The sequence below is a fragment of the Pterocles gutturalis genome, unplaced genomic scaffold, assembly GCF_000699245.1.
Source record: "Pterocles gutturalis isolate BGI_N339 unplaced genomic scaffold, ASM69924v1 scaffold43446, whole genome shotgun sequence".
NCBI classification, from domain to species: domain Eukaryota; kingdom Metazoa; phylum Chordata; class Aves; order Pterocliformes; family Pteroclidae; genus Pterocles; species Pterocles gutturalis.
In genome coordinates, this window is record NW_010104963.1 from 1 (window position 1) to 13,404 (window position 13,404).

Here is a 13,404-nt window from a genome sequence, read left to right on the forward strand (position 1 = left end):
CCGCGCTGCGCTGCACAGCGCTGGGGGCCCGAGGGATCTGCCCCAGTGGGTGTGTTTTATAGGTTATACCGGATAGCTGCTTCTGTGCGAGCCACTTACATTTCTATTTGTCTTTTTTTTTTTAATAGTACTTGCCCTGAAGCATCTTTTCTTATTACCCTCATTTGCCATGAGCATGCTGCAGGGCAGCTGCTGACCTTTTGAAATGAATGTTTTGCTTAATCAGAGAGCAAGATGGTTGAGTCTGCAACACTATCTTGTTTTTAAGTAATCTCAGCCAGTAGTTTATTTAAAGCTTGTTTCTCTAGGTGTGATGTCTTCTAATTTGGAGGTTACTTGTTTGCTTTCCTTCTGAACTTCTTCATGAGCAGTTACTGTAAATGAAATTATACCTACCAAGCAGCTATGGCTACTTAAAACATACTTGGAGAGAAACATGGGGGAAATATTTTAAGACCGTATTTTTTTCTCACTCCTTCTTTAATATACAGCTAATTATTAATGGATTAAAGCCCATGGCATAGTACTATTGTAGTACGCAGTATGCATTTCTAACTATACTTCTGTGTGCAGTTACCCAGGTGCAGCCAGGCATATTTCCTTCTGTTTTTTTTTTTTTTTTTTTTTTAATTTTGCAGTTCTGATACCGCGTTTTCAATAACTTTGAACAGAAAAGATGCTCTCACAGAAGATCAGAAGACCTTAGCTTCATATGGGATTGTTTCTGGTGATTTGATATGCTTATTACTAGAGGAAGCAGATGGACAACCCAACCTACCTCCTCCTCCTTCCACACCTCCCCCACTTGAGAACGGTCATGAGCCGTCCACTTTGAACCCCAGCAAAAGTCAGGCCAGCAATCCGAAAGAAGAATGGCAGAATGAGCAATCTGACAACCAGAAAGCTCAGGTGGAAGCTCAAAAGAGTGATGAGAGGGTAAGTACATGAGAATTGGTCTGTACAACGCAAGGCAAGAAAGAGGGTATCTTTTTGTGTCAGTTGCTGTACTGTAGAGTAGAGAATATTTTCAGAATATTTGTCTCCTTATGCTTGTCTGATATATATAGCCAGTTATTTGTATGGAAGTTTGTCTCTATTCTTTGTATATTAACTGTGGCACAGAAGCTAGTTCAGAGACCCTGAAATGTTTCAGGTGTGACATTTTTTCAGGATTGAATGTTTTTGCTGTAACATACACTTTACATAGGGAAGTTAGGAATGTGTTCCTTACCTGTCTCAGTGCTGCCTTTTTGAGGAAACTGATTGTAGGTACAGAGCAAATGTGACAAGCACTGCCTGTCGGAAACATCACTGACAAGTTGTAACCGTTCCCCATGATTCAGGCAGCCTGACATAGAGTGAGACCTGTTTGTCTTGTGCATGGAGGTTGTGTTGCTGAGATAGCTCCTGCCTTGTGCTTCGCAGGTGTACATCTGTATGACCCTGTATGCTTCATGCAGCTAATAAGCACGTTTTTTCACATTACTCAATGGATTGTTTTCTGTGCGACAGTACATAAAATAGTTAAGTAGGTAACAACTCCCACCAGCTGCTGGGTCCTGTGATGAATGAAGTCTCCCTAGAGAAGACTCTGCAGGTACAGTTTAGTGCCACGATCTCTTTTCTTGTACTGCCCTCTGTGGTTTAGGCAAGAGCTTGAAAAGTAGGGAGGAAATGGTCTTCCAACATTCTTTCAGAGCAAGTAGGTTTTTTGGTTTGGAACAAATTTCAAATTCAAAATGTCCCTTAATACAACCTTTATATGAGGTCTTTTAAAAATATTATTTTAACATATTAAAATTAAGATTTAAGATAAAAAGAATTATAAGTAATGAAAGCAAATGTAGTTGGACCATGGTCCCATTGATTCTTGTTAGGAGCAATAATCCTTACATTGTGCTATAGGCATGCAAGCTTCTTATGTCTGTGAGTCAGACCATAGTAAGCTGTGCAGAAGTATCTGTTTCATATTTATTTAATATTCAAAGGCAAGATGAAAGATTCTCACATCTTCCTCCAAAGTTGTGGTGAAAGATGGCAGGAAAATTTCTAAGCAACTAAGTGTCATTGTAGAAGAGCTCTAGAAGTATGAAAAATCTGTGTTTGACTGGGGCTATGTCCATTACTGTGAATGAGAGAAGGGAAGTTTCCTGGGTGTATGGCCATGCCAGCCTCGTACAAATGTGAGGGTATCTTCAGCCATTGGGCATGAATGTGGGGGAGAAGGAGCTAGAGCTCCTTTGGACTATTTTTTTCCCTTTCCTGATCCTTCCCTTAGGTAAATCTGCTTATAGTTTTCATTCACTACTTTTTTTTTTAATGTGCCTGTGGGTACTTTTGTTGGTTGATGTAATAATATGGTGTGATTTTGGTAGAAGAAAGGAAGCCACAATAAAACCACAGTGCTCCTCAAGTGTCAGTGGATATACTCCATTGATGATGGTTTTGGTTTTGGTTTTGGTTTGTTTTTTGGTTTTGTTTTTGTTTTTTTTCTCTAGCTATTGTTTCTAAGCACTCAGGGTTATTTTGGTTACTTGCCATGCATGTTGGCTATATTTAAATAAGTGGTGGTACTACAGTGCGTAAATTTTTCCTGTGTATGTTGTGAAAATTCTGATGAAGGTTTAATATGCTAACACTTTGTCTCCAAGTAGAATATGCAATCAAATGACAGACTCTTTTAGGAAGGGCTCACGTTACAAAAAAAATACAGAGGCTACGTGTGTAATCCCAGTATAATCTGTGTAATTCCAGTCACCAGCTGGGGTGCTAGAAATGGAGATTTAATGAATCTGTCAAACTTGCATGAGAAATCAGTAGAGTAGATTTGGTGCCTGTGAGCACTGGAATTAAGCAGATGAATAATATTTATGTATATAGAGGTGTTATTTTATGAATAAATGTGTGTTTTGCTTCCTATGAAGGCAGGATCCAGCCTAGAATTTCCTTCTGGATTAGTCCCAGAAGATGTTGACCTGGAAGAAGGTACAGGTTCCTATCCTTCCGAACCCATGCTATGCAGTGAAGCTGCTGATGGTGAAATACCACATTCCTTAGAGGTGCTCTACCTTTCTGCTGAGTGTACCAATGCCACTGATGCCTTGATCGTTCTAGTACATCTTCTCATGATGGAGACAGGCTACGTACCTCAGGTAGGTGCACAACCAAACAGGAAGTTTCTTGGTCAGTATGAGAAAGCTGTGGAATATTGTGGGAATGTGCGATAGAAGGTGCAGCTGAAGATCTGCTTCTGCCTTTGTATATGTCAGTCAGCAGCAGGGGCTGCCAAAGTATCAGCTTCTCTAATTTCTCTGACCAGTGAGCCTTAAGGGTAAAGACTAGAGCACCTTTTAGGTGTGAGAAAGGGCCCTGCCCCATGTTTCTTTCAGTCCTCAGCCTATCTGGGACCCAGCTGATAATGTCCTGTTTCTGCTTTATACCATTGAGCTTGTGTAGATGCGCATAGATTGTAGCACTTCTTTGAAGTGCTACCTTAAGCATCAGCACCGTCTCAGTGGTTTCCTGTTCAAATGGTGGTTAACAAGGTCTACATCTGACAAAATATTGGCGTCAAATCTGTGTTAACTTCAACTGAGTTCAGTTAGGCTTTGGTTCCATTAACCTACAGAGGTATCTAACTCGTACTCGGGCACCTATGGCGGTACCTCTGTACAGTTTCACCTTTTCCCCTTAGGTTTTCAGATTTGCATTGTATGTTTACTAATATGTGGCTGAACATGGAAAAAAAGACTTGCTTTCAGGGAAGGTGTTTAAATTCTCGTGTTTCTTCTTGCAGTGAGGGAAACTAAGCACATGTAGTGGGTCAGTTTAGGTGTCCAGTTGACCAATACCAGTTTAATAAATCTGCAAAATTAATTGCATTCCCATAACCTGAAATATTATTGAAAGAGTACATTTGCCAGTGGGAAGAAAGTTTGTTTATGTCAGTGAGTAGGCTTAGAAATAGGGAAGATGATTGCTGGGCAGATTTAAGAGGAAAGAGACAGAGTCTGCTTGTACTTGCGGTTATGTTGTTCCCCCTCTGGGATTCCATCTGAGCCTTTTAATACTGAAATTCAAAGCAAAAGATGTTTGTTCACTCAGATTTTCAAATGGATTTCAAGATATGACTCTTCAAGCCCTGTCAGACCTCGTAAGTTCACAGAAAAGGTGTAATAACACGTTTTTCATGCAGCAAATTAACGTACATGCAGGAGTTGTCAGCATGCTGAGATGAATGACATAATGAAGTGCATGTCTCAAAGCAATAGATGAAAGTCTGCCCACGGAACAACGTTTCCTGTCATCAGAAACCGGGACAGGACAAAAAATTACTAAACTTGACCTAAGATTTGCAGTTAGTCTTGGGGAAAAAAAAAGTATATAATAATGCAATTATAGTCTGTGTCATCACGCACATTGTCACTGAACTAAAATTTGAATTGCAAGCAGCATTCTGGCATTTCCCAACTTTTAATTCTCCTTTTTCACCCCTTAGTCTTGGTATATTTTAAAAGTACGTCAGTGTCATCTCTGTGTATTTTTAGGGAACAGAATGCAAGGCAGTCTCTATGCCGGAGAAATGGAGAGGGAATGGTGTTTATAAGCTACAGTACACACATCCCCTTTGTGAAGAAGGTTCTGCTGGTTTGACTTGTGTGCCTTTGGGAGATCTTGTTGCTATTAATGGTAAGTTAGTCAAGATTTTATCCTGGATACACATTGCTAAATACCATTGTTTTTTAGCAAGAGACAACTTAAATGCACTTTTGTGTGCTCTGTTTAGAACCCTACCTTGATTATCCAGGTTGTTGAGTTGCAAGGGATGCCAGTTCCTGATGCTGAATATTTTTGGCATTTCCTGTCTCTGTGTTAACTGTTTCAGTCCCTCTAATAGGAACAGATCAGTGCTCAGGGGTTTCAGTTGGCCTTTTCGTTGCAATGTTGTAAAAATCTGTTTCTTGTCTCATTTCATAGGAACTTTGGTATATGTTGCCAAACATTACAAGAGGTAGATTTGCTCCAGCTACAATATTTTATCTTATGTTCTTTGCAAGACTTCCAGACAACTTCCAGTCTATGTATTCTTTAGTTTTAATGCATAGTCTTTCCCAAAACACACTGACAACTGTTAAACTATGGTCTCAAAAACTGTATTTAGTTAAAGCTATTCAGTCCAGAAAATTGAGGGAAGTATAATTTTTTTGGAAGCAACTTCCATAACACTTTGTGGTTTTGTGGAGTTTTTTTTGTCTTTTTGTTTTTTGTTTTTTTTTTTTTCTTTTTCATATTTTATTTAGCATTTGAGCTATTCCACATTTTTGCAGAACCAATGTTAAGTTGGGATTTGATACCTTTGATTAAAATTTGTACATTTATTTGTAAAATTTGTAATTGACTGTGCCAATTTGTGTAAGCATGTATGTTTTCTTAGAATGTGTACATAATTTGCTCTCTGAAATTATGGTTTTAACTAAGTCAGGTTAAGGTTAGATTTAGGACAGTGTTATAAGTACCATGCATAATAGTGTTCATTTAGTAAACTTGTTGAATCTTTCTCTATAGAGTTTAAAATATTTGAGTTAATATTTCTTTGATGACTGGTTTATAATAATGGCTTGCTGTTTACCTCTTTTAGCTGTGTTACGTCTCTTTCCACATGATAGAATTTTATTTTTCTTAGATTTCTGTTTGTCTATAGTTGTGTATTTTCCTGGAGGGAATCTGTTAGTGGTAAAACACCTTGGAAGGGTAAGGCAATAGTGAAGTGATCTTTGTCATCTCTCAATGTGTGTTGATTTTTTTTTTATATTTGCAGCAACATTAAAAATCAACAAAGAGATTAAAGGTGTTAAGAGAATACAGCTGTTGCCAGCATCCTTCGTTTGCTTTCAGGAGTCAGGTATGATTGAGCTATGATATGTGTAGTAGTAAATGGAAAAGTAAGGAAGTCACACAATGAGTAAGGATATACTTCAATAGAGGACCAAATAGCTAAAGAATAGCAAAAAAAAAAAAAAGTGGTTACCATTTAGGTGAGTCATAGCTTTGTGGTAAAAGGAATTCAGAGTGCAGCCATGTACTCATATTTTGCTATTGAAACAATTTGGATTTATTGGATTAACTGTATAAGGAAAGAACCTTGCAAAGCCTGACTCGTCCCTTGTCCCGTATGCCTGGCATTTATGAAGTCCTAAGCATATGTGTGAATCTCTGGGGCAGCGCTGCTGGATTATACCCGCTTTCTGCCTGGCAGTTCAGGAGTTCAGAGGCTGATGGTATCCTTGTGAGGACAGACCTGACTAGCCTTTTGTTCTCTGAAGTATGTGAACTGCTTTGTTGGCAGTTGAGGCTGACTCAGTGTCCTACACTGTCCTGGGTAGCCTCAGTCACTGATGTGCAAGTCTAACTGGGGGTAACTGAGCACTGAAATGTGTCCAGTATAACAGGAGAGTCTTCTGGCTCCTCTTTTTTCAGAGAACAGGATGGGAAAACATTCCTGTCAGAAAAATGAATATTGCAGGCATTTACAACATAAGTGCATGTTACACATGAGCTTTGAAATTTGATGAAGGAAGCTCTTGACAGCTTGAGAGTCAGTTTGTTTCTGAAGAACTCAAGTATTTCTTGTAATGATGCTTTTTAAGGACAAAGGAAAGCCTAGCCTGAGCTTGGTCTGTAGTTTGTCAATTAAGTATTTATTGTGTGATTGTTACACTCTAGCTGCAGAGCTGCTCCCATCAAGTTCACAGACAGATTACAGTTCTGTTTAAGAAAACCATGATTATAAACCTTCTCTTATATAATTTTTGCATTATAACCACCTGAAGTTAAGCTTTTTACTTCTCTTCTTTGATAGAAAAGGTTGCAGGTGTTTACAAAGACCTTCAGAAATTATCCCGTCTCTTTAAAGACCAGCTGGTTTACTCTCTTCTAGCTGCTGCCCGACAAGGTGAGAGAAAATATTTACGATTAGAGATAGTACTTAATTTTTGAGGATGGAAGGAAGGGGGTCTACCTAAAGCCTTGAAGGAAGAGTGTTAGAAACAGCTGTTCAATGATGCGTGTATAAAGAGTCAGCATAAAGTAATTTGTACATTCTAAATAAATTATATTCATCTTTGTATCTCAGAAAATGTTAGTGTAATGATAATTTCCTGGTTTTAATTTCTGATTGCTTAAGAGACTGGAGCAGGTGTTTCCCACACTTAGTGGTGAGAAAATCATGCCACAATAATTTTGTGGCAGGAGGTCTGTAATTTTGATCCATTTCTTTGTCAAAGCAGAAAAATTTATATAGCATCATTTTTGGAAGTCTAACCCCAGGAATGATCTTCTCAGTAACCGGTCATTGAGGGCTTGGAAGGATGGTAGAAGTAACCCAAGCTGGTGTGTGTGAAGCAGTAGGAAGCTTTCTCTGCATAGGTATTGCCATAAAAGGTCTCAGATTTGTATTCTGGAGACTATTTAGTGGAATCCCCTCTAGACTTCAGTGCAGGAGGGTTTTATGTGAAGCATGTGTTCTGTATGTAATGTGTTTTTTGGGGGCTCCTGAAATTGGACAGGTCTTTTTGTCTTTACCTATTCCTTTGTTCTGTAGCCTATAAACATAGTTAGGCGTGTGGAATGTTTCTTATGCCTAGTGACCAATAGTGGTCAGTATAAAGTGGCGTTTGCACTGTTTTTTGCACTCCTTAAATGTACTTACATCTGTTTTATGTGAAGTCACGTCACAGTACTTTCTGAGAAAAGTGGTGTAACTCGGGCATCAGAGGGAAATTATTTAAGGGAAAGATTATAATGTCATTTCTTTCTTTTAGGGTATTTAGAAATAGAGTAAGCTCTACACCACTTAGGTAATGCTTTTATTTTCTCCACTTTGTAGCTCTGAACTTGCCAGATGTGTTTGGGTTAGTGGTCCTTCCTCTTGAGCTCAAGCTTCGGATTTTCAGACTTCTGGATGTCCGTTCACTCATCTCTCTTTCTGCTGTTTGCCGTGATCTTTACACAGCTTCAAATGACCAGCTTCTATGGAGGTTTATCTATCTGCGAGATTTCCGAGGTAATGTTGAGACACATGTTTTTTCTAATTACATTCTCTCATGAACAGAGGGATTAGGTCTGACAGATTTCAGTAAGAGGCTCCTCAGGCACTTCTGATTTTAAAACACTGTGAGTAAATGCAGTCATTTGTGATGCTAACCAGTACAGTTGGTCACGTGTAATGCAGGTGGACATGCAGTTTTCTGACAGGAAAACTGGTGATAATCTGCTGAGCCATTACTGATGGACCACACAGTTCTTCCCATTGTGTGGTGCAGACTTTTGTTGTTTTCATGTGTTTCCCTGGCTACCTTGATGTACTGGCTATGGGAGATACTAGGAAGTGGAGGGAAGAGATACTCCTGCTATAATTTCTCACAAGAGATTGAAGAAATAAGGTGATCAAGGGAAGTGCTGTCAGAAGTCAGATATGGGGATGGTGTTTCTGGGATTTCTCTACTTGGTAACTTCTGGAGATGATGCTTTATGTAGAATGGGCGTGCAAGTAGATTACCTATTGAATGGTTCTGGAGTTTTATATTTTTTAAGATGCATTATCTTTATGAAAAATGTATTGACCAAAAGTGTTTTTTCATTTCTTGATTGTTTTGCAAGGTCTGACAAAACTGTAGGCATCTGTGGCATGAATGCTACTTAAAATATATTGCTCTTCTTAATTTTTTGCTTTTCTTTGTAGATCCTGTTGCAAGGCCTCGTGACACAGACTGGAAAGAAGTAGGTGGCTTTTTCATATAATTTCTCTGAGATTAGTCTCCATGGGCTAATTTGAGAATAAAGCATAGACTTGGGGAGGCAGTAACTTTGAGTTAAATTTTAGTTTAAAAGTGTTGTGTTCTGTGTACACATGTTGTGTTCGGTCAGATAAGAGAACACAACATCAACAGGTTACATGGTGCATGCCCAAGTCGTGGGTTAGAGATCTTCCAGAGGGGCTGTGTTTGGTCTTTGGCAGGCAGGGGAGTTGCTGTTCTGGGTTTTCAGACTGGTGAGGAGTGCTTTTCTGAGAAGTGCTACAGAACTGAATGCAGTTGCTAAACGTAGAACACAAAGCATTTATACAGCTTTAAAATACCTTTGTTTCTGTCTGCAGCTGTACAAGAAAAAGTTGAAACAGAAGAAGGATGCCCTGAGATGGAGACACATGATGTTTCTGCCCCCTACACCTCATCCAATCCCCTTTCATCCCAACCCATTCTATCCTAATCCCTTTCCTCCCAACCCATTCCCATCAAACCCTATCTATCCCCCAGTGATCATTGGTGGAGAATATGATGAGAGACCAACTCTTTCATATGTTGGAGACCCAATTAACTCACTCATTCCTGGCCCAGGAGAAGCACCAGGCCAGTTTCCTCCATTCAGACCACATTTTGACCCAATTGGTTCCTTGCCTGGAGCAAACCCTATACTTCCAGGACGAGGTGGTCCCAATGACAGGTTTCCACCTAGACCCAGCAGGGGCCGCCCCATGGACATTCGCCGTGCGTTCATTTGATTGCTGCTTTTTCCTTCAGTGAGTTTTCTAGTCCCTGAGCTTGCTTTCTAACTGCAGGAGGTTGTAGTCCAATCCCAGGCACTAACATCTGCCTTCTCTTCAGATTGTGGTGAGAACATACGTGCATGGTAATGCTTCAGCCACAAAGGCTGGGTTCGTTTTATGCTCTGGTAGTACTATACGACCTGGCACTGAGGTCTGTTTCATGAAGAGCTACAACTTAGAACAGTTTGTTCTGCTTTCCACTGCCCCTCACCCTTAATCATCTGTGAAGTGCTACTTAGAGATCGGAAGGATACCGGCCAAATATTTGCTGCATCAGATAAAGAGCACTTTAAATACAAACCCTGTACTTGTCTGTCTTATTTGAAGAGTTTTATTAAATTGCCAGGAAAAAATTAAGATGTTTAGAATCTACCTGGCTAATAATCTTTATTAACAAAAAAAATCTACCATGTTCCACGTAGAACATGTTATGGTGAATGTGTGTTCATGGAAATTTTCAAAGATGACACGTCCTTTTGTCTTTTAATGTTTTATTAGGTAAAAAGCATTTTTGTATTGTTGCTTAATACACAAAGAATACAGGAAAGGGATTTTATTTACAAGGGGAACATTAGAACACAATTTGATTTTACAAACAACTGAGTGAAGTCATGCTACAGTGGAACTCAGAAGTCTGAATAGAAGCAGAGCAATTTTACAAAGAACTAACAGCAAAACTTCTGTCTTTCTCCTTGACTTTACAAGTAAGGAGCTGTAGTAGATGGCTGCATTTACTGTGTGTGAACTAAAACCAGTGCAAAAATAAATCTTTCCTCCTGCCTAACTTAAGGAATTAAATAGGTTGACCTGGTTGCAGTGGAAATGGGATCACAGCAGGAGAAGCAGAATGAATTCTCACACTACTGCAGTAAATTAAATTTAATTCCATTACTGAAGTATCAAAATATGTCTTGCAAAGAGGAAATGTGTTGTAGCATGTTATGAGCACCTTTCAAGTGTTGTCTTATTAACTAATGAGCATCTAACAAGACCACTGTTAAAGTCTCCTGATATCTGCAGGCTAGTACTGGAGCTCAATTAAAGGAAGACTGGAATGACTAAACTTTGATAGAACTTCTCTTCTTCCATATTTTTTTTAAGATGGATTAATCTCAGTGTTTCTATAAATGTAAATGGTACTGATGACTGTTGTGACAGCTGATACTATTTTCTAAAGTCTTTTTGAAATTCCAAGAGTGGAAATGGAATGGCATTTCCTGTTAAATACAAGCTATTTAATAAGTAATACTTGAGTGCTTTTTCAGGTGATACTTCAGTGATTCATTTTCTTGTTTTGTATAAAATCATCTGACTTCAGTGCGGTCAGGAAGTTGTGCCATTAACTCCAGTGGAAGTAAAATATAATACTTTATTTTGCTGTCAGAAGTTGTATTGCTTCTTTCTTCCCTTTTCTACTCCATGGCAACAGCATACCACTGCGAATCCTGCCATAACTAGACACCTAAGAGTATGCATTTATAGAGTCTGGGAACAGTGGTTTCCCTTCAATAGGAAGATTAGCGTTAATCTTTAACATTTGCCTGCAGTGGTTGAATTACCTTGTTCTAACAGAATTTTCACTGAAGTGTATAGACAGGCCTCTTAGAGCTTTCAGTGATTCTTTATATTCCCCTGACTAGGAAAAGGGAAATTACACTGGGTTGGTCTTACACCACTTTGTCCTTGTGATGAGTGCTTCAGGAATGCATACCTATAAGGCTATACAGCTTTAACTGATAAAATGATTTGTAACTTACTCTTCACTTTTTTCAAGCTGTTTCTGGGAACAAAGATGTCTATGTATGTGATGCATGTGAATTTTGTGGTGCCAATGGTACTTGCATTACCAGTACCTCGATGACAATCGCGCGTTGCGTGCTCTGCTGGCATGCCCCATGTTGCTCTGGAGTTGGGCCCTCTCTGCCACGAAGACAACCTTGTCATACTTCTTCCAGGCTGGTGCCACAGGTTCTCTTTATCTTGGATTTTGTCATAATGTTTGTTTTTGAAGAAATGAACTCAGTCTTTTTATAGATACACCACTAAGTGACATGAAGATATTACTTCCCTTTCTTCATTGTTTCCTCACGTTGTAGTAAAGGTATTGTGAGCCAAAGGTAAAGGAACCTGAATTACCCTGAACTGTCAAGTTCCCAAAAGAAGAGTTCCTTTTATTCATAAAACAGAATATGGAATATAAAGTTAGGATCTTGGGACCAGTAGTATAAAATTAGAAGACAAAGCACAGGAAATATTTGAAAACTAGCTGCTTATTTTGTTTATTTGTCAGCTCCTCAGTCAGATATGCGTCCCTACCATTTGCGAACTCTATAGAAGAGAAAAAACAGAAGATGAAATGCTGAGAGGGGCTTTTCTTACCTGTAGTGTTTATCTGTATCCAGCCCTGTTAGGATTGCTGCTAACAATCACTTGGAAATAAGGAGCGATTGTCTTTGGCTTTTCTGTTTGTTGATTTATCTTAATCATGAACTTCAAACAACCAGATGGAGTAACTGGGTCATATGCAGGCTGTAAGGTCTTTTGTATATGCCTGTGATTAGTGAAAGAGAAGAAAATTCTGCTGCAGTTATGAGCAGGACTATTCTTCCGAACTTGAGCTTTTTATGAGACTCTTAGTTGCGTGGGAATGTAAGTGACATTCCTCTTGAAATACCACACCTAGATGTTACAAGAAAGTCAAGGTGTCTAAACAGCAAAATGTAAACTAATTTTCCAGGTGGTGGATATGAGTGGGTGTCGTAGCTGTGTCCCAGCTCCTTCCTGGGCTGGATCCAAACACACAAATCTATTCATGTTTCCTGGCTTCGATGTGAAGAAAATAAAAGCATGCAGGACAAAAGGGAAGATCTGACCAGGTGCTCAGTTTTCACAGCTGTGTGAGAAAGATCCCAAAGCATGCTGTAGGGCACGTCTGCCCTGTGATTTAAATTAACTTCTATTCACCAGCTTTTTTGTTGCCTTCTCACTGCTCCTAACTCCAGCTGTTATATTTGGGTACCTAAATACCTCTTGGGTGTACCTTAGTTCCCCATTCATCTAAATGGGGAATATACCCCTTGTATTGCTTCTCTCTTGCTTTGTTGGTTTGTAGGGATTTTGGAATAGAAACCCTGTATCAAAGGTGATAACCTGAATATATGATCGTGCGTTTGTGAGTCTACTGCTATCCACAACATCTAGTATCTGAGCATCATAGTTGTAGATTGAATGTAGATTGAAGATTGTAGATTGATTGTACTGTTGGAACATTTGTAGGACACAGTATAGAGTTTAATAATTTTAACTTAGGAAATGAATCCAGTGTTTTCATTAAAGCACTTCTGTGGATAGAACTGAAGATGCTTTTCAGGAACTATAGGAGTAACCAAGTTAAGTTGAGAGTGCCTGTTGTTTTTACTTGTTTTTGCAAGCTGAAGCTGGGAGGAAGGTAGATGCCATTCTGTTGGCTTGTTCCTTCAAAGATGACAGCTGGGAGCTGTGGGCAAATTAAGAGATCCAAGTCACTGCTGGGTATCAAGTCCACAGTGCTATCCTGTTACTGTGGTCTGCTGGAGGACAGCCCTGCTGTGTTCAAATGCAGCATCAGCAGATGATCCAACTGTTGTGGTTTCAGTGATGAACTGGAGTTGATTTATGGGGCCATGCTGTACTAGTCACTAGTTATTTTTTGTATAGGTTGTGTTGGTAAGAGAGGCATACAAAGACTGAGGGAATAGAGCAACTGAGGATTCTGGCAGTAAAATTTTATTTCTGTCTTTGCCTCTCTGGTGACCATTTAG

At 39.2% G+C, this 13,404-nt stretch overlaps 1 protein-coding gene across 1 annotated transcript; it reads left to right on the top strand.

Moving 5' to 3' along the window:
* Window positions 1-638: 638 nt before the first annotated feature.
* Window positions 639-9,904, top strand: FBXO7 (F-box protein 7; the record flags this gene model as incomplete). The annotated part of the gene is made up of 8 exons (XM_010087206.1): window positions 639-936; window positions 2,925-3,152; window positions 4,548-4,689; window positions 5,819-5,902; window positions 6,860-6,952; window positions 7,886-8,062; window positions 8,741-8,778; window positions 9,155-9,904. Coding segments are annotated over 8 exons (1,465 nt in total), but the record flags the coding sequence as incomplete, so codon positions are not given.
* Window positions 9,905-13,404: the final 3,500 nt, after the last annotated feature.